General features: G+C 58.8%; 1 protein-coding gene and 1 long non-coding RNA gene across 7 annotated transcripts; one reads left to right on the forward strand and one right to left on the reverse strand.

The window, feature by feature from the left end:
* Positions 1–1,796: 1,796 nt before the first annotated feature.
* On the reverse strand, positions 1,797–26,773 carry TNKS1BP1 (tankyrase 1 binding protein 1; the record flags this gene model as incomplete). 6 transcript variants are annotated; one of them, XM_082747455.1, is made up of 13 exons in its annotated part: positions 1,797–2,263; positions 2,751–2,823; positions 2,981–3,138; positions 3,913–4,049; positions 4,161–4,311; positions 4,533–4,899; positions 10,477–12,608; positions 13,261–13,341; positions 14,501–15,964; positions 20,155–20,224; positions 21,654–22,287; positions 23,316–23,424; positions 26,404–26,559. In XM_082747455.1, 11 exons carry the CDS (start codon positions 23,407–23,409, stop codon positions 2,763–2,765), a joined length of 5,349 nt encoding a protein of 1,782 aa, XP_082603581.1. In that variant the 3' UTR covers positions 1,797–2,263; positions 2,751–2,762. The 6 variants fall into 6 exon arrangements, with proteins under 6 accessions (XP_082603581.1, XP_082603582.1, XP_082603584.1 ...); XM_082747456.1 differs by lacking the exon at positions 26,404–26,559 and adding an exon at positions 23,755–23,887; XM_082747458.1 differs by lacking the exon at positions 13,261–13,341 and having other exon boundaries at positions 26,404–26,773.
* LOC309873048 lies at positions 4,909–10,396 on the forward strand. The gene is made up of 2 exons (XR_014316173.1): positions 4,909–7,177; positions 9,659–10,396. It is a non-coding gene; the product is annotated as an uncharacterized lncRNA (long non-coding RNA).
* Positions 26,774–26,987: the final 214 nt, after the last annotated feature.

Genomic DNA, 26,987 nt, shown 5'->3' on the forward strand with positions numbered 1-26,987 from the left:
AGGTTCTCTGAGAAGGGACAGCTCAGCTTTCCTAACATGTAGGAAAAGGGTTGAGAAAGAGGCTTGACTCCTTTATAAACACACTGAGCTATTGCCTTCGGCCCACAAGGCTGCACATTTATTCTGGTTACTCTTCCAGAGCTCATTCAACTCTTCAGAAAATGCCTTCAGGGCCACCTTTGACCAAAATTGATCAGCTTCCTTGATTGCCCAAAGTATTCCCCAATGCAAGCATTCAAGTGACTTTCAGCTGTTTCCAAAATCCAAATCCAGGCAAAAGACCACCACCACCTGCCCTTCCGAGGCCACTCCCGAGAACCCCAGGCACGACCTGAGAAATGGCACCGCCACGAGAATGTTACAATGTCCGTAGTGGTATTTGTCACACACCTGCCTTCACACTCAAAGCTGGAGTGGGTTGTCCTCTCTCCGGAGCTCCCGACAAAGGCCCTGAACCATTCCTCAGGCAGCAGGGGAGTGTGGAACACCCCGACCCACACAGCAGATCTGCCTCTGCCTTCCCTGGGAGCGGGCCCATCTCGTCTCCCTCCCAGCAGAGCCCGGGCACTGGGACAGCCTCAGGCTCCATTTGTGCCACTAATGAGTCTTAAGTGTTTGGCTTGGGCTCCTGCCAGTCCTGCTGCTACAAGGGAAAGAGAACGGGAGAGAACAGGAAAAAGCTCACACCAGCTTGGCTCTGCTGCGCCCCGGGAGGGCTGGCACAGGGGTTGCCCGGCACCATCCCACCAGGGGTGCACCCGGGCGCTGACTTGGGGCCCCTCCACCTTTCTGCCCCCTCTACTTCAGAGAGCTTCTCAAAATGCAGATTCCTGGGCACAACCACTGGATTGAAGGCCTGGGGGTAGGCCCAGGAATGTGCATTTCAGTAAGCACCCCAGGAGACTGTGATGCCTGGTGAGAGTTAAGAACCACTGCTCTAGGGAGTCTGTGATGGGAAATTTCAGGCTGCTGTGTATATATGCATTTTTCTAGGGAGTCCACAGCTTTGGTCAAATGTTCAAATTAGGTCAATAAATGCCCCCTAAAATAATATAACATAATGTAACATAACTTAGCAAGCTAAGAAACGCTAGGGGATGGGATGATTTCCCAATTCAGGTGTAGCTCTCATCTGTGACTCGGCTCAGGCCCCACCAAGGACAGGCCCGCAGGGGCCTCTCTTCTCAGCATCAGGGAAAGAGGTTGGTGGGCCTGGGAAACCAAGGATGACAGAGAAGGCCGGGGAGGATGTCAGGGCCCAGTGGACATTCCAGAATTCATGAGGAAAGGACCCTTAGAGATCACAGAAGCCCAACTCCCCGGCAGGAAGAGCTGACTCTCCACCAGCACCTGGGACTCCTGGGCCACACAGTTAAACAGCACTTCCCAATGCATCCCCCCTGCAGTTGGCGGGGGCTGTTGAACCCTGGCCCAGGAAGAGTCTCCCGTCCCGCGGTCCCTGTGGGAAGGGTGTCCCATGGGTCCTCGGAGGACTCTAAGGCCCTTGCAGAGAGCCGAGCCTCCGCAGGGAAGAAGCTGGGTTCCGAGGACTGCGAGGCATGGAGCGGGCCCACCAGCCACCCGCCCCGGACCGCACTGTGAATGGAAAATAACCCTTTGTGTGTTCAGTTAGTGGGATCTGGGGCTGGTCTGAATCAGCCCCCGGTGCAAAGGAGGCAAGTGTTCGGCGTCAGAGTGCGCTCCTGCTGGGCCAGCGCTGACACCAGCACTTCCCCCCGCCGATGGCCTTGCACGGGGGACGGGGCGCCAGAACCACACACCACAGCCTGGGCAGCACCAATTCCCAAAAAACTTTATTGATTCAAGTGACAAAATGTAATTGGTCTCTGTGGGGCACCTGGCAAGACGGAGGGAGGCCTGGGCTGGGGCTGGGGCTGGGGCTGGGCTCCGCCCATTACAAAAATCAAAGGCTTTTATAAAAAATGCTATAAATTGGTATCAAAAGAAAACCCGAGGGAGGCTGGAGGAGGAAGCAGAGAGGGAGGTGGGAAGAGAGCGAGGCAGGAGGGACCAAAACCTTCAACCACGAATGCCTGAATCTGGTCAGGAGGGAAGGGGGTGGGGGCGGGGGGAACGTTGGGAAGGGGGGGGGTACAAAGTGCATAAATGTGCCTCCCCAGACGCTCCTCAGACGCGGAAGGGGACAGAGGCTGCAGCCTGGGGCCTGGTGGGGCTCCAGCCATCTCCTCGCCGGGGACCCCACAGGAATGGGCACTGCCTGAGACTGCCAGATGGGAAGGACCTGCAAGGGGGGGGGGGGGAGAGGTCAGGAGGGGACACCATGGCGCACAGAGGACCCGCCTCAGCTTCGGCTTCCCAGGCCGGCTCCCCCAGCTGAGCTGAGGGGTAGGAGGGTCCCGCGTGGGGCCCTTGAGCCTGGTTAGTACCTCAAGGGGTCCCAGACCAGAAGGATGGCTGACCCCACTCGGGCCAGCCATGAAGCCAAGAGCACATGGGGACCGTCCTTGAGCCCAGGGAGGAAGGCAAGATGGAAGCCCCCCCTCCCCCTCGCCCAGCCCAGCCCAGACAACACCTTGTTCTGTGGACAAAACCTAAGGGGAGCCAAGGGACCCACCAGTTCCTAGCGCTTAGCTCTACTGGCCCGCCTCAGAGAGAAAGGGGAACAGAAAAGGCCTAGAAGGTGGTACGGGGTCTCCTGAACCTTCCAGGTCAGGCCCTGCTCTCCTGTGAGCCCCACACAGAGCCCCAGCCCAGGAACCCGCTCTTACCTGGAGGACTTCTCAGACCTTCTTCTTCTTCAGCTTCAGGGCTTGTAGCCAGTTGGGTGATGATCCTTCTGACCTAGATGACAAAGAGCAAAGGTCACAAGGCAAACCTCAGGAAAGGTGAACAAAGTGGGGAAGTGGTGGGGAGGGAAACCCGCCCTCCAACCGGAAGAAGCGCCAACTTCACACAGTTAACTGAGGCCCACCCACAGAGGCCAGTCGAGGTCACCTACCCTGAGGATTTCTCTGGCTTAGGAGGTAACGCAAGGGGCTTCCCCAGCCCAGGGACCTTGCAGGACTTGGAACGCTGCACCGCGGGCTCCTTCTGGCTCGGCTTGCTCTCTGCAGGCTCCCCCTCCTCAGCCGAGCGGTTCCGGGGGCGCAGCTTAGCCTGGGAGACGAACCCAAGCACAGAGAGACATCAGAGGAACAAGCAGGAAGATTCCCAGAGGGCAAGGCCTTCTCCCAAGAGCACACCATCCCCAGAATCCAGCAGAGACCCCTCTGGAGTCCTTTTACCCAGATGGATGGGAAGTCACTTGAAAATAAGCCTCCAAGAGTTGAGCCACACTCGGCACAGAGCAGGTGCTCAGGTTGATTCTGCTACACTGAATTAAGACTACCTAAGCTGGACAAAGCCAGTGGTGAATTCCCAGCCCTGTGTCTGTTCACTCTGTTCCCTCTGCCGGAAACACCTCCCTGTCATCACCCCGCCATCCACAGCCAACTCCTACATATGCCTCAAAGCCAAGATCCAATAGTTCCATGAGGCCTTCCCCAATATACCCTCCCCTCCCACGCCATAGGACCATTAGGAAATAATCTCCCCTTCTCCGCCAACAGGCCTGGCCCTTATCTGTACCTCCCCAGTGATACCTAAGCACCTCCCCCACCCCCACCCCAGCTAATCAGAGACATGGCTTCCCCACCCCCGGCTGCCCTCCGCCCCACATGAAGCTCTAAGACACAAGGCTTTGTTACTCCTTCCATCCCACTAAGCACACAGCACAGGCCAGCAGGCCCCTCAGTGAGAGCAAAATGACAGGAGGAATGGGAAGAGGGGCCCACGCGATGGAGGGATGGGTGGAGAAATGGACAGACAGAAAAAAATGCTGGACGCAAGGTGGCTGGCGGCTGATGTGGTGGCTGAAGGACCAGATGCTACCTTTAGGGCTGATGGACTCAGGCCAGGGAAGAGGTTGACTTTCAGCCCCTTGGTGCCCAAGGACATCCGCGTCCGGCGGTTCTGAGGCTCCTCCACCACCTCCTCGTCTGAAGACGGCACCCGGGTAGCTCGTGGCTCTGCAAGGGCCCAGAGAGGAGGCTCAGCACAGAAAGCAAGCCCTACCAGCCCTCCCCTGCACGGCCCCCAGACAGCACCATGGACATCACCCAACAGCACAGGGGCCCTACCCGTAGAGTCCTGGAACAGGCGTGCATCTGAGTCTGCTGCCTCGGACAGGCCCAGGGTGCCCCCGGGCCGGATGGCCGGGGCCCGGTGTCCTCGCTTGCGCCCCAGGTTGGCGCGGCTCCGGTACATGGCACTGTCAAGGATCTCGGTGTCCTGCTCGGGACAACAGCAACATCACCGCCATTGCCGTCTTGTGGCCCTGCCCCATCCCGCAGGAGCCCTCAACAGCAGCAGGCTGCCTGGAGCGCCCTGTTCACAGGACTTACTTCCTGCCCCCCGATGGACACGGCAGGGCCAAGGGCCGAGGCTCCCGCTACATCACCCACAGGAGCCCCAACAGCCCAACGACTGGCCTGGGCTCTCCCTGCACTGACCTCAATGAAGGAGAAGTCCTGACTCGGAGAGCGAGGAGGAGGGCCTTGGGGGGGCCGCCGAGGGGGCCGTGTCGGACCCTGCTCGCCCTGCCCGACCCCTGAAGGACTCCAGGTGCCATCCACCTCTTCTGTCTGGCTGGCTTCACCATCCGGCTGCGGCCTCCAGGAAGGCAGTGGGTCCCCACTAGGCTCCGGGGGCTCCCCTTGGTCAGCACCTGCTGTGGCTCCTTCTTCTTCCAACAGGCCCCTGAGGCCCGAGGCTGCTGACTCCCTACGGGCTGCTGCCCTGGAGCTGCTGGCAGCCAGCATCTCTTCCAGCAGGCCCTGGGAGCCAGAGGGTGGGGAGCGGGCCGGGCACCCGCCAGGACTGCAAAGGAGACCGACCAGAGCACAAGGTCACCCGTGAAGCCCCATCTCTCTCCCGCAAAGTCCACTCCACCATATCCGTGCTCCCCCCCCACCCACCGCTTTCCCCACACTTTCCCTCTCCCGCATTTCCAGGCTTTCCCAAACTCCTTCCTGAAGGACATAGTCAGGGCCCAGTACAGCACAGCACGGAGGGAACAAGGTAGGCAGCCTGGCAGGTTGAAATCCCAGGTCCGCCACTTACTGAGGCTTTGGATGAGTCCCTTCACCTACCAAAGCCTTGGGGTCCTCTAACTCTAGAGTCGCTGGGAAATGGAATGGGAACCAAAGCGCTAAGCCCAGTGTCCAGCCCCGCAGCGCGTACCCATCACTGACAGCAACTGTTACCACTGCTACACTGTTACGGGGCTGCTGGGGGCTGCCATCGATGGTCCCCTTCTAGGGGCACCTTCCCCGGGTGCTCACCCTCCCCGGGATGAGCCAGATATTGGCCCATCTGGCCACGCAAGCTCTTGGGCCTTCGGCCCCCACAGCAGCCCTCCCCATGCCCCAAGCTCATGAAAGAGACACGCCGGGCCTTCACAGACCGCCGTGTGTGTGGACAAACTGTTCCTGCGCCTGGCAAGCTCCCACACTGCCCCTCCACTCACTCTCCCTGCAGCTCAGTTCCTCTTCGGAAGCTGGCCCGCCCCCCTCTGGCCCACTCCCCTCTGCAGCCCTGCATGCCCTCCGCTCCCACCTGGACCAGCCCCTTCCTCAGAGCCTGTCTGTGAGTAGCTCAAGGGCAAAGACAGGCCCCTTCTGCCTTTGTGCCCCCAGCACCTGCACCCGGGGCCTGGCCAGGAGGAGCGAGACTAAGCAAATGTTTGCACACTGAGAGGCTGGGCCACCATGCACCTCAACACAGCCTGTGCATCTCCTGCCCGCTGGTCCCTCAAACACGACACGAACACACACGGCACAGCACACACACTACTCGCACGCCTCACACCGCGAGCTGGTGCGCTGGCGGGCCACCACCCCTGAAGTAGGGACACACCCTGCACACACTCACCATACACCTCCCTCACGGACCCAGTAGGACCCTGCTCCCACAGCAGAGCAGAGCCCCCCCACCCCCACCCCACCCCGCCACACACTGATGCCGCGCAGGGCAGCGGGTGGGCGGGCGTGGGAAAGGCTGGCAGGGCCAGGGCCCGGAAGCCAGGCCTTCGAGAGTTGCCAAAGGGACTGGAAGGGGAGGGGAGTCGGGCAGGTGAGTCAGTAGCGGGCGGAAGGGGGGGAGGGCAGGAGAGAACATGTGTCAGTCTGTCCTTCCACAAGCTGCTGACAGATGGAAATGAAAGCGCTCTGGGTAGGGAGGGAGGGAGGAGGCGGAGGTGGCAGCAAGGCAGCCGTACGGAGCAGCCCTGGACAGGGGCCAACGCCAGCTCACCCTGCAGCTTAAAATCAGGGAGACCGGAGGGAGGGGGCAGGGGCGGCACCCCCACCCAGCCCACGGCCTCTCCCTGGGGTGGGGCAGACACAATGCCGAGGGCTGGCCTGCAGAGTTTAAGGGGATGTGAAACGGCGGATGGGTGGATGGAAAGATCCACACCCGGAGCAAGCTGGGCTCCCAGCCACGTGGGCAGAGGGCAACCGATGAGCTCAGTGGGCCCCGGGGGGTGGCCACAATGAAGGGGGGAGGGTGGGAAGAGCACTGGCGAATGTGGCGTGCATCGCCCCTGCTGGTGGGGCTCAACCCCAGCTCGGGAGAGCTTGCCGGCCTCTGAGCTCCCAGAACACCTATAAGCTGAACTCCTCCCCGGCAGGGAGGCAGGAGAGCAGCACCGTCAGGAACCTGTGCTGGGTGCGGCCACGGGCACCGATGTGGGCTCCGTGTACTTGTCCACTCCGAGCCTCAGCAACTTCCCTGGCAAAACGGGGACCACAAAAGACTCATTCTTCACTGAGTCTGTTGGCAACAAGCTGGAAATGTGTGCCCAGCACACCCATTAGCACCGTGCTACATTTTTCGTAAGTTTTCAGGATAATCGGGGCACCTGGGTGGCTCAGTCAGTGGAGTCCGACTCTTAATTTTGGCTCAGGTCAGGATCTTGGGGGTCCTAGGATGGAGCCCCACGTCCAGTTCCACACTCAGCAGGGAGTGTGCTTGAGGATTTTCTCTCTCCCTCTGCCCCTCCCCCACTCGTGCCCACATACACTCTTTCTCTAAATAAGTAAATCTTTTTTTTCCTCGCTCTAATCTGTTTTTAAAAAAATAGTCATTGGGCGCCTGGGTGGCTCAGTGGGTTAAGCCTCTGCCTTCAGCTCAGGTCGTGATCCCAGGGTCCTGGGATTGAGCCCCGCATCGGGCTCTATGCTGGGCAGGGAGCCTGCCTCCCCGCTCTCTCTGCCTACTTGTGATCTCTGTCTGTCAAGTAAATAAATAAAAACCTTAAAAATCATCATCATCATCATCATCATCCCCACCACAGGTTCCTGGCCTGGGGACTTGCCCTGTCTTGCACCATCTACACCCCTCACCCATCTGGACTTAGGGTCTCCTGAGGGTCAGGACTGGAGCCAAGCCCACCCCACCCCACTGCCATTCCAGGGACAGAGCTGGGGAAGGGTGTGAAGCAGATGTGCACACAATCAGCTTGCCGATACTCAAGGCTCCAAGACCCAAAATGAGGGAGGCTTAGGCCTACGGCTGGAATGATGTGCCTGAAGGGGCAGCAGCTGGCCTGGACCAAGAGACACAGGAAATGTGCCCGGAGAGATGACAGCAAAGCTGAGGCCCGAGGGAACATGAAGGAGCCTGTAATCCCCAGCTGCGGACCTTGTGCAAGACACACTGCCTCCCTGAGCCTCAGTTTCCCCACCCATGAAATAAGGGGGCTGGCCTCAACCTCTGTGGAAATTCCACAAAGACCCCAAAATGACTGAGAGGTCCCCACATCACGCGGGCCCAGAGGAGGGGGTAGAAGATGACCAGGAGGCCACAGAGAGGAGAGGTCAGTCCATGAGCTCTCGGGTGAACGAAGAGAGCAACTCCCACGAGGAAAAGGTGGCCCTAGACACAAAGAAGGAGCCTGAGCTCTCCCCAGGACCCACCCACCCCTATGCTGTCCTTATCACAACTATGCTGGACAGCATTCCAGCCAAGGACCGCCTGCCATCAGGGATACCTTTGTCCTACAGAGATGTGACCAAAATGTCCCCATGGGCTTCACTTTATGGACAGCTCGGATCCATGCAAATTGGCCAAACATATACAATTACAAGTAGCAAGGATTTTTTTTCTTTTGGGCGATCACCACATGCCAGGCAGGTTTCTAATGCTTTATGTGTGTCTGCAACTCTTAACCCTGTGAGTAGGGGTAGTAAATTACTCCCGAGATACAGACAAGAAATAGGAGTCCCTGAGAAAGAGAAGGAACTTGCGCAAGGTCACAGAAGTGGTGGCTGAATCAGGACCCAAACCTGGCAGATGGACCTAAACCCAGACTACTCTGAGCTATCCTCAAGGACCTCCCCAGGGGAACCTCCAAAATTTCCTATCAAGAGCAATTTTCCAGGGTGTAGAATTTCCCTAAGTCAGATGCCCAGAACACCAGCTCCTTGGATATTAGTCAAATAAATCTGGTAAACCTTGCCCTAGAGAAAGGTCAACAGGTTTCCTTAGTCCTGTGCTTTCACCTGCCAGCACGTGCTCATGCACAAACACTCGAGGTCTCCTACGTGGCCAGAGTCCGGAGCCTTCCCCAGACTGACCACACAGAAACCAAGAGCGTCTTAAAGGCAGGCTGGAGACAAGCTCTGTAGGCTGAGCGCTGAGGACTCCTTCTCCACTCCTAACTTCTTGCTCTTCCCCAAGCTGGTCCAGCGGCCTCCTGGAAGCCCCCACCCCGGTCCTGAACAAAGGGAAAGATACTCCTGCTCTCTTGTTCTCAAGGGCCACCCAAGCAGAGGGAAAAGGCAGACCAAGGGGTCCCACTCCTTGGCAGTCTAAGACTCTCGAGCACTGTGACCACACCGGACAGCGTTTAGGACGCTGCAGCCAGAAAGCAGGCTCTGTGACCTTAAGCAGGTCACACCCCTTGTCTAAGTGCAGACTGGAGATGGTAAAAATCCCTTTCCACAGCACAGGGCAGCTAAGAAGGCCAACGAGGTAAGGGAGGCAGCAGAGCAGTGGGCCCAGCAGAGCAGGGTCCCGGGCGCTAGGATTGGGAAAGCTTCCTGAGGCTAACGTCACAAAGTGAGGCTCAGAGACGTCCAGGAACTCGTCCAAGATCCCAGGAGCCTCCGGGCTCCCCATCCTGTGAACCCGCAGCCTTCGGCATGTCCCTGCACTCTGCCCGCCTTCCTCTCTCTCGCTCCTTCTCCTCGCCCAAAGCCTCTCCCAACCCATTGGCTGACACCCCCCACCATTCCCTCTAGACCCTTCCGGGTCCCTTCCACCCCCCTGCCACTACCATCAGCTCCTTCCACTCACCACACGGCCCCACTCAACGCCTCCCTTTCCCCTCTCCCTCAACTGCCCAGTGAGAAGCTCTAGCTGTTTCTTCTTCTTTTTCTTCTTTTTTTTAATTTTATTTATTTGACAAACAGAGATCACAAGTAGTCAGAAAGGCAGGCAGAGAGAGAGTGGGGGAAGCAGGCTCCCTGCTGAGCAGAGCGCCCCGATGTGGGGCTCAATCCCAGGACCCTGAGATCATGACCTGAGCTGAAGGCAGAGGCTTTAACACACTGAGCCACCCAGGCACCCGCTCTAGCTTCTTCTGAAAGTTTTAACTTTCTACCCAGTCAGGAGAATAACACCAAATCTCAACCAACAGGAAATATTAACAGAACAGACGCAACGTCTTTCTAGCCCCCTTTCCAGGTGTGAGATCACCTCAGCTGGTTCCAGAACATAAAAATCCCTGAGACAGGCCATGGTTGGCTCATAAAACCACTAGTCTGTTCCTCTGGAAAGTTCCCTTTCAGTCACTCTGTGCACGGAGGCCAAGATCACGGGGTGGGGAGCCCTATGACCTTCAGGTTTTTAAACTGTTGCTCTTCTGGGCCTGAAGACAGGGCAGGCAAGAAGCACTAAGTTCCTAATCTCTGCAAGAAACAACAAGCGCCACTGTCCTCCACTCCTAACCTGGAGCGGCCCAGGCCAAGTGGACAGAGCCCAGTCCTCCTGCCGACGCCTGTGAAAGCATCCATGTTCCTGGCCCAGGAAACCCCTCGGCTTTGGGCCAAGAGACCTGCAGGACAGATGCTGTGCACAGTGATCGACCCCGAAGATGGGACCCACACCCTTCCAGCACAGTCGTGATACACAGCCACCAAGAAAGCCTAAAGCACGGGCAACAAACAACACCTCAAACATCACCACCTTCAAAACAAGAATCCACCTGTATGTGTATCACACTCCGCTTAAAAAACATACAATTAGTAATCCACAGTCCAACCCATCTTAATTTTCCAAGCCCTACAAGTCCTTGGGGGAAAGCAGTTTCTTCCCTCCTGAAAAAGGCTGCACTGTTTCAGAGAGCCGCCACACCTCCCCCCACCCCCCACCCCAGGGATGGGGCTCCCTTACCTGGTTCCAAAGCCAGGGGCTTCTCCCGTCTCCATCCCAGGATCTTCAGGGCAGGTCTCCAGGGAAGGAGTGGAGCGGCCTTCACCCTGGGTCTCTGGCCCACTTATTCCTGCAGGCCCCAGCTCTCTGGCCTCCAGGCCCGGGGACAAGGTGCTGTGGTCCCTGAGCCCTGGCTCTGGGCACTGGCTGACCTCTCCTACCCCATGCTCCCTGGCTTCACTTGGGGCCCCCGAAAGCTCCACGTCCCGGAGACCCAAGTCCTGGGTCCAGTCCCTCTGGCCCACGCCACATCCCCGCAGGTCCCGAGAACCTCCAGACTCTAGGTCACATGGCACCTCCAAATTCCTTAGGCCCAGACTGCTGCCCCAGTCCACCTGGCCTGCCCCAAGCTCTCTGGGGCTACAGCCTGCCCCCGGGGCCATGCTCCTCAGGCTGAGGTCTGGTGTCCAGTCTGCCTGTCCCACTCCACGCTCCCTTGATTTAAGGAACTCTTCAGCCTCCACGCCCGACCAGTCGGTCTGTCCCACGCCGCTCTCTCTGGCCTGGCTGGGGCTCCCTACCTCCCCGACACCAGCCAGATCTCTGCCCCTCCCCCCGACATTGGAGGTCCAGTCCTTCTTCTCCCCGACCCCAATCACTCTGGGCTCCTCAGACCCTCCAGACTCCAAATGGCCAGCCAGGTCCACATCTCTCAGGCCCAGCTTGTCTGACCAGCCCATGTGTCCCACAGCTTCCTCCCTGACCTCACTCGAGCCCCCAGAGGCCACGCAGCTGGACACTTCCAAGTTCCTGAGGCCCAGCTGGTCGGTCCAGTCCACAGGCCCGGCCGGGGTCTTCTCCGGAGGTACAAAGGGGCCACCTGCAATCTGGCCAGAAGGGCTGAGGACAGCACCGCCCGCCCGGTCATCACCGATGATGCCGAACTGGAGGCCTCTCTCAGAGGCCTCCACGCAGAAGTCGCCGCTCCAATCGCGCTGCCCCGGGCTGAAGGTGGCCTCCGGCTGGGGGACCACGCCACAGCTGAAGTTGTCTGCCCAGCCTCGCTGGCCCACCTCCCTGTCTTCCTGGCCGGCATCGGCCGGCCTCTGGCCCCCTGCCTCCTGGCCGGCACCGCCACCATGCCAGCTGCTCTGGTCTCTCTGTCCCCGTGCCCCGTCCTGGGACTGGGAGGTGCTGGGGCCAAAGAGGCTCCCTGACTCTCTCTCTTCAGGCTGGCTTGCCTCCCTGCTGCTCTCGCCCGGACCGTCTCCACCACTCGGGACCTTCTTCTCAAACTCCTCGTCCTGCTGCTGGGCTTCTTCGGGGCTGAAGCCGGCACTCAGGGCTCTCATCCCGAAGTCTCGGTCCTGGGCGCTGCCGCTGCTATAGTCCCTCATCCAGGCGCTCTTCCCGAAATCCTGATCCGGCTGCTCTGCACCCCGGCTGCTAAAGGTGCCGAGTGAAGAATTTCTCTTCCCAAACTCCTGGTCCTGCCCGTCTGCATCCCGGCTGCTGTACCTGCCAACGTGGTCCTGCCCGTCTGCATCCTGGCTGCCGTACCTGCCGACAAGGTCCTTCTTCCCCAACTTCTGGCTCTGCTCATCTACATCCTGGCTGCCATAAGCACCCAGAGAGTCTCTCTTCCCAAATTCCCAGTCCTGAAGGCATCCATCCCGACTGCTGTAAGCACCCAGTGAGTCTCTCTTCCCAAATTCCTGGTCTTGGAGCTCCGCATCCCGGCTGGAGTAAGTGCCCTGGGAATCCCGCTTTCTGAACTCCCAGTCCTGAACGTCTGCCTCCTGACTCTGCTGAGTACCAAGCTGGGCTGGTGTTCCGATCACCCGGTCCTGGACGGAAAGGCCCCCCGGGGCAGACACTCCACTCCCATCCTGGCTGGCAACCTCAACGTCCTCCTGGCCAAGGCCACACCTGTTGGCCCACTCCCTGGCACTCCCTTCCCCTGCTGCTTGCCCACCCTTGCTAGTCCAGTCTCCCTCTCCAAGGCCTGGGTCCCCTCGAGGGCTTGAACTCCCAAGGCCGTAGTTCTGAGAAGTGTCCTGGGACCAGCTGGAAGGACTAAAACTGCTCGGAGGTGGGTCTGCCGCAATCCCAAATTCACTCTGCAGATCCTTCTGGGCCCAGCCAAGAAGTCCCTAGGAATCAGGGGGAAAAAAAGACACAAAACGATGCTTAGAGTCCATCATAGTGGGAGTCCAGAATGAGACTCCTCACTGCCCAGTGTCTGAAAGCCCCACTCTGGCAACAGAAAGCCTGGGTTTGATCCCAGCTGTGTGACCTTGGGCAAAACACTTCACCACTCTGGGCCTCAGGGTCCTCACCCTTGAATGGGAAGAATTCCTACTGCATGGAGTGGTTTGGGAGAATTAAACAAGATGGTTTCAATCAAACCTCTGCATAGTGCCAGGCTTGAAAGGGGCACCCAATAAGAACAATCAATGATCCCATGGTCATGTTTACAGCCCTTGGGCAACACTCAGCTAACTGCCAAGAGAAAGGCAGCTTAGAGTGGTCTTCACGGGGCTGTGAAAGGCGTCGCTTTCTATTAGAAGCAATCAAGACTCAAAGGCCCTCCACAACCTCCTTTCCATGGAACAGTCTGACTCCGCCCCTGGCCCTACTCACCCCTTCCTCCCTATGAAAAGCGCCCTTCTGCCTAGCCCTTCCCAGAAAGACCTCCTAACCTTTGCCTCATCCCTGGAGAAGACAGGAGGGACAGCCTCTGCCATGGGAGAAGAGCCAGCCCAGGGCTCCCTGCACGCCCCCGCACCCCCTACCCCGACTCACTCCTTCAGGTGGGGGAGCCCTGGGCTCCGGACCACGGAGCCGGCCAGCCTCATCCCTCAGCGCCGCATTGGCTAACAGCCTCTCCAACACAGACATGCTGGGCTCCCGCTCCCCAATCCCGGCCATGGCCCCTACCCCCAGCCCGCCCCGGGCTGCTGGGTGCGGCTGGGTGCAGGGACAGGGCTGGGCCGCTCCCCTCGCCCGGACCTGTCCAACGACTCTGGCTCCCGCTGGCGCGGGCCCCGCTCCCTCCACGGCAGCTGCTGCTCTGGCAGCCCCGCCCAAAAGCTAGTTGAGTCACCCAGAGCCCGGGACGGACACACCTCCCGGGAGCCAGCCGGGTCTTAACTCCTTCCTGCTCCTCCTCCTCCTCCACCTCTCCGCCCCTACCCCTAGAGGCAGCCTGGCTCCGCCTTGCTTCCAGCCCCGCCCCTACTGGCCCTGGCTGGCCTTGAAAAAGACATTTCAAAAAACCACCTGGACCCTAGCCCTTGAATTCACAGCAGCCTGGCAGGGGAAAGGGCAGTGGCCAGGGAACTGGCCCTCTAACCGCCGCCCAGCCACCAACTCACTGGGTAATCCCGCACGAGGTTCCGCCTCCTCTGGGCCTGCACTTCCTGCCTATTAGGCCAGTCTTGAGCTCAAGGATAGGGGCATTCTTAAAGCCAACACTTCCTAGACACTCATGACTCTGTGCCGTCCTTAGAGTTTACGGCTTCTCTAGTCTTTGCCACGTGAGGGAGAGTTCATCGTCATCACCCCCATTTTACGGACACAGAAACCAAAGCACAGAAAAGTAACTCATTCAAGGTCACATGTGGGCAAAGAGCAGGGAACCCAGGCAGTCTGGTTCCAGAGCCCGCGCACTAAAGGTCTGTGCTAGGTTGCCTTCCACAGTCCCATCGGTAAAGCCAGACTGAACACTCAGTGTGGGTCAAGCACTGGGCGCTTTCCACATCTTGTTCTACCTGTGGTCCAATCCTAAAAAGCAAATGCTCTTATCATAAAAGGTCTCTGAAGCTCAGAGGTTAAGGCACGTTAGCAGGACAGCTCCCACGGGCCCACAGCCTCTGGTCCCCCCGGCTCCGCCAGTGAGGCTGGGAGGGACACAGCCCTAGGGGCCTGCCTCATGGTCATATCCCAGCTCTTGACTCACAAAATCCACACACTGGAAGAAAGCCCACCCAAGCCCTGGCTTCCACCCCAAGGCCCCCCGCCCTCCCTGTGCCCCCGTCCTCACCTCGGCGCAGGTTGCCGGGGTCTCAGATCCAGCTCCCCGCCTTGCGCTGCCCGCACTAGGTGGTGGCGAGGCCAGGAGCTCATCCAGCCAGCGGGAGCTGCTGTCAGGGCCTGCAGGCTCGGGGGACACACTACAGGGGTCTCGACCTTCTGTCCTAGATTGGGTGGCTTCAGCCTGGACCAAGGTCATGGCCTCCTCCTCAGCAGGCAATGCCTGCTGGGGGTCCGGGGTGTCAACAAAGAGGACACAGGGCTGGTCGGGGGGTGCTGGCTGCTGTTGCCCCAGGACCGGCTCCAGGACGGGCAGAGCGGCCCCCCTGGTGGCCAGAGGGAGCACAGACTCCTGTCCAGCCAGGGGCTCCCGCTCCTCATACCTTTCCTCTGCCTGCAACAAGGCCACTCCAGGTGTGCCCCCTGGTGTTGGCAAGGGCTTGAGGGGAACTGGGGACTGTGGCTGACTCTCCCCATCCGCCTTCTGGGTTGGGGAGATGCCCGGATCATCCAGCTGCACCCAGGAACCAGGCCTTCCTGGCCCCTCTGGAGCTGACTGGGCCCCTCGCCCCTGCTGGGACACCCCTTCCTCTCTGCTGGATGCAGCCCAGTCACCAGCCTCGGCAGCCTCGGCGGCCTCAGTGGCTTCAGTGATGGGGGAGGGAGGTGGGGAGTCCAGACGCCACACCCCTAGCCCTGAAGGCCGCGTAGGGAAGGTCCATTCAAAGGACTGTGACAAGCTCCAGTTGGACTCTGTCCCACTCCCAAAGGGACGATCCAGGGCAGACTGGCTCCCCTGGGATTGGGGCAGGGCAGCCAGTGAGCCCCCCAGCTTCTCCTGATCTGGGCCGGGAGGCCGGAGCACGCCTTCAGAAAATCGGCGCTGGGCCAGGCCGATGGGACGGTCTAGGTCACCCTGGGCCACCACATCCCCAGATGGAAACGTCCGAGGAAGATCTAGCAACTCACCCCCCTCCATCAGGGGCTGGGCAGAGGTAGCTGGGGGCTGCTCCGGGCCCGAGACCTTCTCAAAGGCTGGACTGCCAGGTGTGGGGGCCTCTGGGGCTTTCACTACAGGGAGCCCTGAGCTTGGGGGGCAGCAGGAGCTCTGACCCTCATCGGACAGGGTTACAGTTGGGGATGCTGGGGTCACAGGGAGGCAGGGGGAGGGCCCAGAAACCACAGGTCTCTGGGCTTCTGGAAGCTGAGAGTGGCAGGGCAAGCTCTCATCAGGTGAGTGAAGTTGGGGAGACCCCTCCTGGGGTGAGTGAAGTCGGGGAGACCCCTCCTTGGGTGAGTGAAGTTGGGGAGACCCCTCCTTGGGTGAGTGAGGTCGGGGAGACCCCTCATCAGGTGAGCGAGGTTGGGGAGACCCAGGGGCTAGGCCTGAGACTTCAGCGGGGAGGCCTGAGCTGGTGGAACCTCCTTTCTCTGAGGCAGGACCTGGACTCGAGGGATCCCAGGACTTGGAGATCTGCAAGAGAAAGGTCAAGAGCCATTACTCACTGCCCAGCTGGGGAGGAGGCCCCTGCCAGCCCCACAAAGACCCCAGGTCAGCTGCTTTCTCGCACTCTCACTCCACAGACCAGAGAAGGAAGGCGGGCTTCTCAGGACAGCTAGGCAAGATGCCAAAAATGATTTACAGTATCTTGTGCTTCTAAGATTCACAAACCTACCCCAGGCCCTCTCGCCAGAAAACATGCATAGCCTCACTCCTACCATATTCCAAGTGGTTCCTATCTTTCCTCCCAACCCACCCGAGAGCTCATCTCAGGATCAAAGGTCTGTGGTCCACGGGTCCAAGGTCTGTGGTCCCCTGGCCTGACAAAGGGAGAGGGAAAATGGGGAATCTGCCATCTGGGCGGGCGGGGGTTTGCTCGAGCAGGTCTGCCAGCCCAGGGCAAGGCTAGACCACCAGCAGGGGGAGCAGCTACAGGGAGGCGTGTCCACAGGTCCCAGAAGTATCCACTACCCCAGGGGGCAGGCAGGCCTTCACTCGGGATTCAGGAAAAGGCACCAAGGGACATGAAAGCACAGGCCTTGGAGTCGCGGGCACTGCATCTCCTAAGCCGTACGCCCTGCCCACGGTGGTCACTGGGATCTCAGAGCCTCAGCTCTGCCCTCTGTACGTTGGGGCTACAACATCCATCTCAAAGAATTAGGTCAGAATTAAATAAGATCTGTACACATGGCCTCTTGGGATAAAAGTTACAGAAATAACAGAAGCTACAGGACAGAGGTCGGAAGAGGAGGAAGAGGCAGAGGGAGCCCCAAGCACCTGGCATTCCTGCATCCCAGCACTCCACCTGGCCTGTCCCTAGACAAGGAAGGAAGCTGTGCTGCTTTTGACCTTGGCTCTCCCCGGGGCTCACACTTCTCCTTCCACACTCTCCAATGCACTGTTTCCTCTCACATCCCTGACTCCGCCTGGGCAGGGGAAGGTCCTGCTTTCTTCTCAAGGCCCCTTCCAGTCCCTCCCCCCTCTCCTCTCTACAAAACTCTGGATAGGGAGACATCTATCTGGTGGCTCAGCAGATTGAGTGTCCGACTGTTGATATCGGCTCAGGTCACGATCTCAGGGTCCTGGGAATGAGCCTGGCACATTCAGTGCGTTCAGTGGGGAGTCCGCTTGGGGTTCTCTCTCTCCCTCTCCTTCTGCCCCTCCCCGCCATGCTCTCTCCCTTCTCTAAAATAAAAAGATCTTAAAGTAAAACAAGACAACAAAAAAACACCTCCAGTGTTCAACCGCGTGCTCCTAAACCCTACCACCCACACTCCCCTGCGCAGTGCCTCTTGCAGAGCCCTCGGTCCCAGATCACAGCCCCCCTCCCCCGCACTAGCCACCCATCATAATCCCGAGTGGCTTGAATGGCCACCCAGGCAACCCTTCGGCATCCGGGCTCTCTGTTCCTAGATCTCTTCTTGACTTTGTGACCCAGCCATCCGAGATCTCCACCTCCCAGCCCTGCAGCCACACCTGGGGCTGGACGGGCCTGGAGGAGGCTGAGCAAGCAGAAGGCTGGGTCTCACCACAGCCTGACCCTCACTCGAACCTCCAGGACCTCAGATGGGTCTCGAATGCCCAGCGGTCCCCCAACACTTCCCCTCCCCTGCCCACACTCCCAAGCAATGCTTCTGCCGTCCCCCCTCAGCTGGCAGCCCCCACACCTCACCACCTGCACGTGAGCACAAGCACTTTGGTCCCTGTCTATGCTCGTGAGCTGTCCCTGCTCAGAGCTCTCCCTCCTGCGTCACAGATCTTTCCTTCTCTACCGACTCATTTCCATCAGCACACAAGCTGCTCTCATTTCTTCTGTCTTAAAAAACACAAACAGTCTTGACTTTACCTCTCTGTGAAGCTACCACCCAGTTTCCTGAATGTGCTGCCTACATGCATTAATCTATCCAGAGAGCTCCTCTCGTCCCATTCTCTCTGGAACCCACTCCCAACAGCCTTTTCCCTTCACCATGCCCGCTCACGCTCTTATCAAGGTCACCAGTGACCTCCCTGTAGCTAAATCCCATTCCTGGGGCTCACCTGCCTTGACCTGGCAGCAGCATCCAAAAGTGGATCACACCCTTGTCCAGCCCCAAAGCTGGGTGCTGGCTCCATGTGACCTCTAGGGCTCCACCATCCCCGATCCCCTCCAGGTCTCCCTTGCTACGCCAGGGACCAGGGCCCTCTGCCCTCTCTACCTCTCCTGCGCCCCTGGTGACCTTAACCTTCCTGGTGACCTTAGGCATCTTAACTGCCACCGGTATGCCAACAACTACCCAGCTGTCCCCGCCTCCACATTTCCATTTGGATGTCTAGAGGGATCTCAAATCAGCAAATCCAGAAGCCAACTCCTCATGTCCCCCCATCCTGCTTCACCCTTCCCAGTCCCCGTCTCAGGGAATGGTAACCCGACCCTTCCACTGCACAGGGCAAACGCCCTGCCGTCATCTGGGACCCCACGCCAGCTCGCTCTCCTAGCAAGCCACCTGAAACCCCGTCCACATCACACCTCCCAACCCCACCAGAGTCGGCCCCCAGGGTCCAGCCACATCATCTCCCACCTGGATTATGCCCCAACTGGCCCTTGCTGTTGCTCTTAACTCCCTACTACCAACGCGACTCTTTACAACCAAGCCAGCAGCACGTCACTGCTCTCCTCCACAGCCCTCAATGGCTTCTTCCTCTCCCCAGAGCCCACGCCCTTCCAGTGTCTTGTGAGGTTCCAATCCATCTAACCTATCACCTGTCACACCTGGCTAGCACACCACCGCTTCCTCTCTGACTATGATCCAGGAGTCCTGGCTTCCCAGCCAGGAAGGTGCCAAGTCCCTTGAACCTGCAGTTCCCTCTGCCCAAGCACCCAGGCAGCTCACTCCCTTACCTTCGCGGCAAGGCCTCCCCGGTTACCCTCAGCCCAGAGCTCTCTGCCTCTACAGGTCTCCCACACTTGTCTGACACACAACATCTGCAGGTTCCCAGGAAGGCCTGTGCTCATGTCTGCTTCCCTGCACTACAAGGTGAGCTCCCTGAGAGCAGGACAGTGTGATCCTTGTTCTCTGCTATGTGCCGGGCACCCAGCTCATGGCAGGTGCTCAGCAAACATTTGTTGGATGGACAAGGGAATGTGGTCAGGTTTCCATTGTGGGGGAGACGAAACAGCCTTTGACAAGCAAGGGCTCTGTGAGCAAGAAGAGATATCAGTTACTTAGGAAACCAGGCTGTGGGGCATCTGGGTGGCTCAGTCAGTTAAGCATCTGCCTTTGGCTCAGGTCATGACCCTGGGGTCCAGGGATCAAGCCCTGCATCTGGCTCCCTGTTCAGTGAAGAGTCAGTCTATTTCTCTCTCTCCCTCTGCCCTTCTCATGCTTGCTCTCTCCCTCCTCCTCTCTCTCAAATAAACAAATCAAATCTTTTAAAGGAAAAAAAAAAAGTAAAGTAGGGTGAACCCAACCACCCTCTCAGCACGCTGTGGGGAACAGCGGGGATGAAACAAGAAACCCTCCTCTTCTAAACCCCAAGAAGGCAGCCCAGCCAGGGAGAACAGTGGAATCAGGGACCTCAGAGGCTGCTTCAGCCCACGGGCACCTAACCTTGGTGAGCTGTGGCATTGGCACACCTCACACGGGACCAGGAGCGCCCACTAGCCGGAGTCATCACAACAACTAAGTCACCGATCCCGCGACACATCCGGGTAGACAGCTCATTACTTATGGATACTGTAACTGTTCGTAACAACCTGTCTTACGGCCTGAACCATACTTAACCACTGCAGTAATCGAGAACGCTGGCCTGGGAGTCAAGAAATCGGAGTCCCAGGGCCAGACCTGGGGCAAGCCACCTCCTCCATAGGCCTCAGTGTCCCCATCTAAACTACAATGAGCTTACACAAATGATCTCAGGTGACGCTTCTAGCTCTAAAATACTAGGATTCTGGGGCACCTGGGTGGCTCAGTCATCAAGCCTCTGCCTTCAGCTCAGGTCACGATTCCAGGGTCCTGGGATCGAATCCTGCATCAGCCCCCTGAGAGCCTGCTTCTCCCTCTCGCTTTCCTTCCCCTTCTTGTATTCCCTTTCTAGCTGTCTCTCTCCGTCAGATAAATAAATAAAATCTTTAAAAAACACAAAACAATACTAAGATTCTGATTGGTAACAGGAGGCTAACTCACATCAGCAGGTGGGTCCGAGCTGGCTGGCTGAACTACGTCACCGTTGAAGGCCACATCCAAAGGGGCATTCCTGTGAGGGAACAAGACAGGAAGTGAAGGCACAGAATGGAGCAGCCCCTCACTGAGGACAAGGGGAGCGTGGATCGAGAATCTGCGTAAATGACTTTACCACCACCCAAAGTTAGCCCCCTGCCCCAGGCCGTTTATTAGTGAGCCCTACCTGGAATCATTGAAGACTGAAATGCTGTGCAGTTTCCCCAGAGAAAGTGCCCAGAGAGACAGTCCCCATTCCCTTCCCGCACGTCAAGGGTTAAATGACCCCCACAACCCGCTCCTTCAGGAGAAGCACCCTGCATACCCAGAAGCCTCACTGGTTCCCCGAAAGATAACTCCTCCTGCCCCTAGCCCCTAAGGGGTTAACGCCCTCCTCCAGCCAGGGAGAGTGCAGCTGGTCCCAGCCACCCTGCCAATACTTCTTGAAGGATTGCAGGGGGAGGCCGGGGAGTGGGGGGGTGATTTTCCAAAGCTGAAGTTGTTCCTCTTAAGTTCTGCTTAAAGCAAGGAAGGGGAGAAAGCCAGAGAGCAGACCGGGGACAGGGGTGTGACCTCCCAGAAGCCTGGAACAAAGAAGGGGGAATTGGGGCCCCGACCGTCCAGGCAGGCTCTGGTGAGAGAAGGGCAAGGCTGGGGGGCAGGGTAGGGCCAGAGGCCTTCAGCTTGGGGCTCAGCCCACAACACAGCAGCCCTGCCCTTCAGAGCAGCAAGAGGCGGAGGGGAGCCTCTTCCTCCAATGCCCAGTGCCCACCACCCCAAGGGGCACCTCCCGGCCAGCCTTCCCTTTACACTGGCACCAACTCCAGAAAAGGGAAGCCTACACAACAGTCTATAACCCGGCCGTGACCTCTGCGCCTTGCCGCTCGCTGGCCAGGCATCACGGTGTGCTCACGTCTTATCTGTTCCGTCTGACTCCTGCTCGCGGGCAGACTGGCCCCTGCTTCCCCCACAACACACACACCAGCACCTGCATGCCATTCCACCCACGGCGGGAGCCACACTTAAGACAACACGCTGTGGTCTCAAAGAGACCTAAATTCAAATCCAGTTCTGTCTTGTACGTGCTGAGGAACCCTGAAAAGTCACTTTAGAGACTCAGTTTCCACATCTCTAAAACAGGTCTAATGTTCTCTTTGCTAACTAGCGTGGCTGGCGATGAAATGAGGCAAAGTTCAACTCTCAGTATAAAAAGACCCAAAATAAACTGCCCTGTACTACACTTGAACTCCGCCGTGAACATTCATCCACTCTGTAAAAAGCATTAAAGTCATAAAAGGAACATCTTTAACGATGAGGCCATCTACAGGGGGAATGTTTTGTGACTGAGACCAGGGTCCCGTCTGTGCTCATAGAACACTAACCTAACCTACACGTGAAGGTCACAGCCCCAGATAAGGCTACCCACGTGTCCCTCGTGTCCCTCCAGGCTGCCTCCCACCCCTTACCTCTCCTCAGGGGTCTTGTGGTGCTCTTCCTGGCACTCGCTGGGAGACTTTGCTGGCCCCTCCTGGGACCATCCCCTGGAGAGGGTCCCACCGTCCTCATCCCTGGGACCTGTGGCCACACTATAGGTCCTGGAGCCGTATCTCGAGCTGCCATCATGGTTAAAGGTGAGGCGGGAGCCCCAAAGGCGATCAGGACTGGCAGGGACCTCCTTCCGAGGCTGTTCCATCTTGGCCAGGATCTCTTCCACTGTGGTGGCTGCAAAGCGCTCCGAGGCTGGACGGAAGGGGGCAGGGGCCTTCCGCACACCTCCTGGGGCAGCACATCGGGCTGGGGGTGTCAAAGGGGGCACCTCTTCTTTCGCAGCCTCCTCTTTTCCGGTCTCCCGAGTGGCTTCTCCTCCAGTGGAGGCCTCGGTTGTAGGCCTTGGTGCAAAGGGAAGGGGACGCTTGCTGCCACCATAGGGCTGGGGTCCTGCCAGCATGTTCATCTTCCGGGCAGATGGCAGCTCAGCCAGCGGACCCCGGGGAGGCCGAGGCCCAACAGGAACCAGCAGGCTAGGCTTGGCAGGCAGGGCTGGCTTAGCAGGCAGGGCCCGGGGTTTGGGCTTGACAGGAGGTTTAGCCCGAGGATCACCTACCAAAAGGAAAGGGTTGGTTGGGGAGCTGTTAGAAGAACCAGGAAGCAGAACTTCATCTCCCACCCTAAGAACTCAGAAAGTTCACAACCTTCTAGGTGTAAGTCAAATGTCACTTACTCCAGGAAGCCTTCCCTGATTTTCCATACACATCTCAGAAGCATTTACTCCCGACTCCAAATTTCAAAAATGTTAGTCAATTCCCTTACAAGCTACAGCTACCTAAGGGCCCAGCTGGCATGTTTTTTCTCCTTGTTCCCCATTTTGCACCCTCGCACGTGTTCTCAAATAAACAAATGAATGAACAAGAGCCAATAAACAGATGCCAGCCTGCCCACATCAAGCAGCCAGGCCACCATGTCCCCAGTCCAGTGCTCTCCTCTGACAAATACTCTACTCTGCCACCACCCATAGTAAACGACACTCAGCTTCCCCACTCTGTCTCCCCACCACCCCCCTCACCAGAGTGCACACCCAGGCCACCTCCCTGCTGTCATCTGGTGTGTGATCAGGAATGCAAACTTACTATTGACCTAAGCCAAACAGAAGTAAATCTGCTACAGGAAAAAAAACAAGACCAGAGACCTACCTTCTACATAAGGCATTTCAATGCCAAGTAAAAGACATGGAATTACTCATGTCCACGGCCTTTCTCATAGAATCCTGTATCACCCACTCACTGGGTTCAGCCCAAGGAGTCTAGACAGAGCCAGGAGGCCTGGGTTCAAACCCTCCCCTAGATGCAGGCCATTTCTCCCCAAGACCTCACTGTCCTCCCCCGCTAAATACATGGTTTAACCCACCTGACCTCAAAGGTCAGTCTGCTCTCCTCTGCTGGGGACCTAGGGTCGCAAACACTTCCGAAAGGTCTCATGAGGAGCGGACAACCTTCATAACTCATCCTGCATATCCTCAGCGTGCCTCCTGCCCTCACTCCCCCACCCCCTCCAAGACAGAGCTGGGGTTCAGCTGCTGCCCCTCCCACACTCCGCCCAGCCACCCCGCTCCACCCTGCACCCATAGGCACCTGGCTCCGAGCCAGCAGATACCAGCTCCTCCTCCATCTCCCGGGCCGGTGGGGAAGCCATGGCTGTGCCTTCCCTGAGAGCGGACACTTTCATCACATGCGGCAGAACCTGCATGAGAATTGGGGAGCAGAGAGGTTGTGAGCAGGGTGGCTGGAGACCCAGGAGGAGAGAGAGAGACTGAGAAGGCAAAGAGAGACTGGGCTGGGCACTGGCAGTCGGCTTAGCTGAGAGAAGTCTCTGACTTCTAGCAGAGACAGAGTGTGGGACAGGAAGCGGGAACTTCAGAGGGGGTTGGGGAAGGTCAAGGGAGGTCCCCAGCAGCTGTATCCTCCACTCTTCCCAGACTCCTCTCTAAACTCCAGGCTCCTAACCCCAAAGTCCTGGAGCTCCAGGGACCCGCCTGCTGCTCCCTCTGGCAAGCTAAGGCACCCCACTTACCCAAGGAGCCGGCAGCCCTGCCTGAGGTATCTACTCAGGGGCAGAGCAAGAGGGCCATGAAGTCTGAGGTCTCTCCGTGAATCACCTCATGGGAGACGGGAAAAACCCGCTCCTCCCCAACCTGGGGCTCCGCCCCACCGCCTGCCTCCCCATTCCCCGCTCACCCTCCTCCCCCCTCCTGCAGCTGGGAGTGGTTCCCTCTCCCCCTCTTTCCCCTCCTCCTTCCACATCCCTGCCCCACTCCCGCCTTCCCTCCAAGCTGTCTCATCCAAACACGGAAAAATAAGGAATAAAAAGTAAACATCTGGAATACATTTTTTTTTTCTTTAATTTCTCAATCGCTTTGGCTTCAGCTTGGAATTTGATGAGGTAAAGCCAGGGCCTAGTCCTGTTGCCATAGCAATGGCCTCCCACTGGATTTCCAGAGCCTCGCCAAGAGGAAGGAGGAGCCGGCCCAGGCCTGGGCTGGGAGAATGGGACAGGACTTGAGAACATCCGGGGGGTGGGGTGGCTTGGGGGGAAAGCTCCCTGGGGTTCCCCCTTCTAGGCAGCCGGGGTGGGATAGCCACAGCCTACAAAATGGGGATACTGGGCATCACTTGCCAGCTCAGGGTTGGCCTGAGGGATTTGAAGGGGGACAGAAAAAGAAATTTTAAACCAAGCAACACAGCCCTATGGCAGGGACCCGACGGTGCCCCTTCTCTAAATCTGTATGTAGCAGGGGCTCTGTGGTCTCATACACCAGGATTCAAATGCTGAGTGGCCCTACCACTTTCCACCTGGTGACCTTAGGCACACTGCTTACTTCTCTAAGCCTCAGTTTCCTTACGTGAGAAACGGTGTCCCTGAGGCTAGTGGGAGGCCTCTGTGAGACAGTGCATACAAACAGCACAACGCGCCTAACCCGTAAAAAGTAGCCAGCAAATGCTGGCCAGTGTTAGCATGATTCCATTCAGTGTCACCAATGAGCTAAGATCCTTGGTAACTACCTACCTCCTCCTCTCCCCAGGCCACAGGCTGCCAGCATTCCACACCATTCCTTCACTCCTGCGGGCCCCAGTCTGGTCACCTGCTCCTCAGATACTCCACCACCTCCTCAGTTCCCATTCTGGCTCCATCCCACCCACAAGACCCCCCCCCCAACCCCCAGGCTCCAGAGACCTGCCCCTCTCATTCCAAAGCCAGGAGGAGGTTTCCCATCACCTGGTATGTACACAGCCCTAAGGACAACCCAAGCCTCTCCACCTGCAAGGGAAGTGTGCCTTCCTCAGCACCCACTCCTGCTGGCCTGGGGAGACTGTGCCAAATCCTGAGACAGGACCCCTGGGGCCCAGCCCTGGAAAACCCACCCACCCCTCACGTTTGACCCTGCCCCAGCTTGCTTCTCAGACAAGAGAAACCGGGAAGAGGATAAAGAGAAACCCAGGACCGTCAATTCCTTGGTCAGCCAACTACAAGGGAGCACTGCTGGCTGTGGGTGGGTGATAACTGTGCAGAGCCAGTCCGAGCGTGCATGGGGGAGGGGCACACGCCAGGGGAAAAAAAAAATTTAAAAAAACACAAGATTGTTTCCTTGTCCTTGAACATTATTTCAAGGGACATGGTGTGGGTGGTTAGAAATGGGGACAAATTGGTCCAGAACCGGAAAACCCTTTCACCTGGAGGCCTGCTGGGCACCTCTGCAGTATGAGGGGCTGCAGCAATGAAGTGGGGGGCTCAGTTTCTCCAGGTGAGAGGGGCTGCAGAAGCTCAGAAGCCCCAGCCGGGAAACCCAGGTGACCAAGGCGGTAGCCAAAAGCTGTAAAATCGCAGCAGCACTGAGCACTCCTGACCCCGAACAGTCAGGGGGAGACTAGCTGACCCCCCGGGAGCAAAGGCGGCCAGAGGAGCTGGGGAGAGGCTGGGCAGCAGCAAGCAGGGGTGGGGGGGGCAGGGGCTCTGAGCGCCATCGGCGCAAACGGAGTCGCCCCTATGGACCCTTAGATCTCCGGCCGTATCGGGGCCAGAGAGGTCGGCGGGGGCAGCACGTAAACTGCTAGAGGAGGGAGAGCCAACGGGAAGACGGAACAGCCCGAGGCTAGGGGCCGTCTGGAGGGGCCCAGTGGGGAGCTCTGGACACAGAGGGGACGCCGGCAGCCGAAGAGGAGGAGAAAAGGGTGGAAGAGGAGGAGGAGGGGGCGGCGGCGGCAGAAGCGGAGGACCTGTGCGGTGGCTGTGAAGCAGCCGGCGAGCCGACGAGGGACTGGGGACGCGGACCCGGTGGGGGCGGACTGGGGTGGTTGGGGGCGTGCCGAGGGACCCGGGGGAGGGGGCAAGCGCGGGCCCGGGGAGGGGGAGGCGGGGGTCCCTCCAGCAGCTCCGCCCGCCCCCGGCCCCGCCTCAAGCCCTCGCCCCCTCCCCCCTTTCTTCTAGCTCGGCCAGCACGAGCTCCAGACCGTGCACCCTCCGCCCCCGCGCACACGCGCCAGCTCCCCCGCGACCCCAGCTCCCTCCGCGCCCCCGGCCCCTGCAAACTTTCCTGGTGACCCCCACCTCCACCTCAACCCGAGGTCCGGGCAGGATAGCTCCCACTCCTTCCATGCCTCTCCCCCGCCCCCATCCCGGACCCCGCCCCCTCCTTCGCCCTCCTGTCCGCCCCCGCGCACTCACGCGCTCCCCCGGGATCCGGCTCCGCTCGGCTCGGGCTCTGCGCCCCGACGCCAGTCCCCGCCGCTGCCGCTACAGCCGCTGCCGCCGCCGCCGTCACCGCGGGACCAAGCCACTGCGAGTCCCGGCGGGGCCCCGCCCATGACTCCGCCCATGACCACGCCCCCAGAGCTCCTTATGAATATCCATGAGCCGGTGGAAAACGGGAGTGGGAAGTCCAGGCAGAAGAAGCTGAGTCGTATGCAAATAGGCGCAGCCCCGGTACTCAATTATTTATGAGTCTTGCAAATAAGGGCCTGTCCCGGGCTCGGACCCAGGCGAAACTGACGCAACTCCGCGGCTCAGAACGCTCGGGCAAGATGGCCACCGAGACGACTGCCTAGAGAGGCTGCCTGAGGCCAGCCCGCTCGGGCTCGGCGGCCGGCACTGATTGCAGCACCATAGAGTCACGGAGAGAAAGAAGGTCACCGTGGGCGGACTGGAAGGTTTCCTGTGGCAAACACCTGAGAACGCACGCGACGTGGCCGCTCCACGTGTATGAGTTCCGACGTGGAGCCACCGTGAGGGCGACTGGAAGCTCTGCTTCG

The sequence above is a fragment of the Mustela nivalis genome, assembly GCF_964662115.1.
Source record: "Mustela nivalis genome assembly, chromosome: 9".
In the NCBI taxonomy this organism is placed as follows: Eukaryota; Metazoa; Chordata; class Mammalia; order Carnivora; family Mustelidae; genus Mustela; species Mustela nivalis.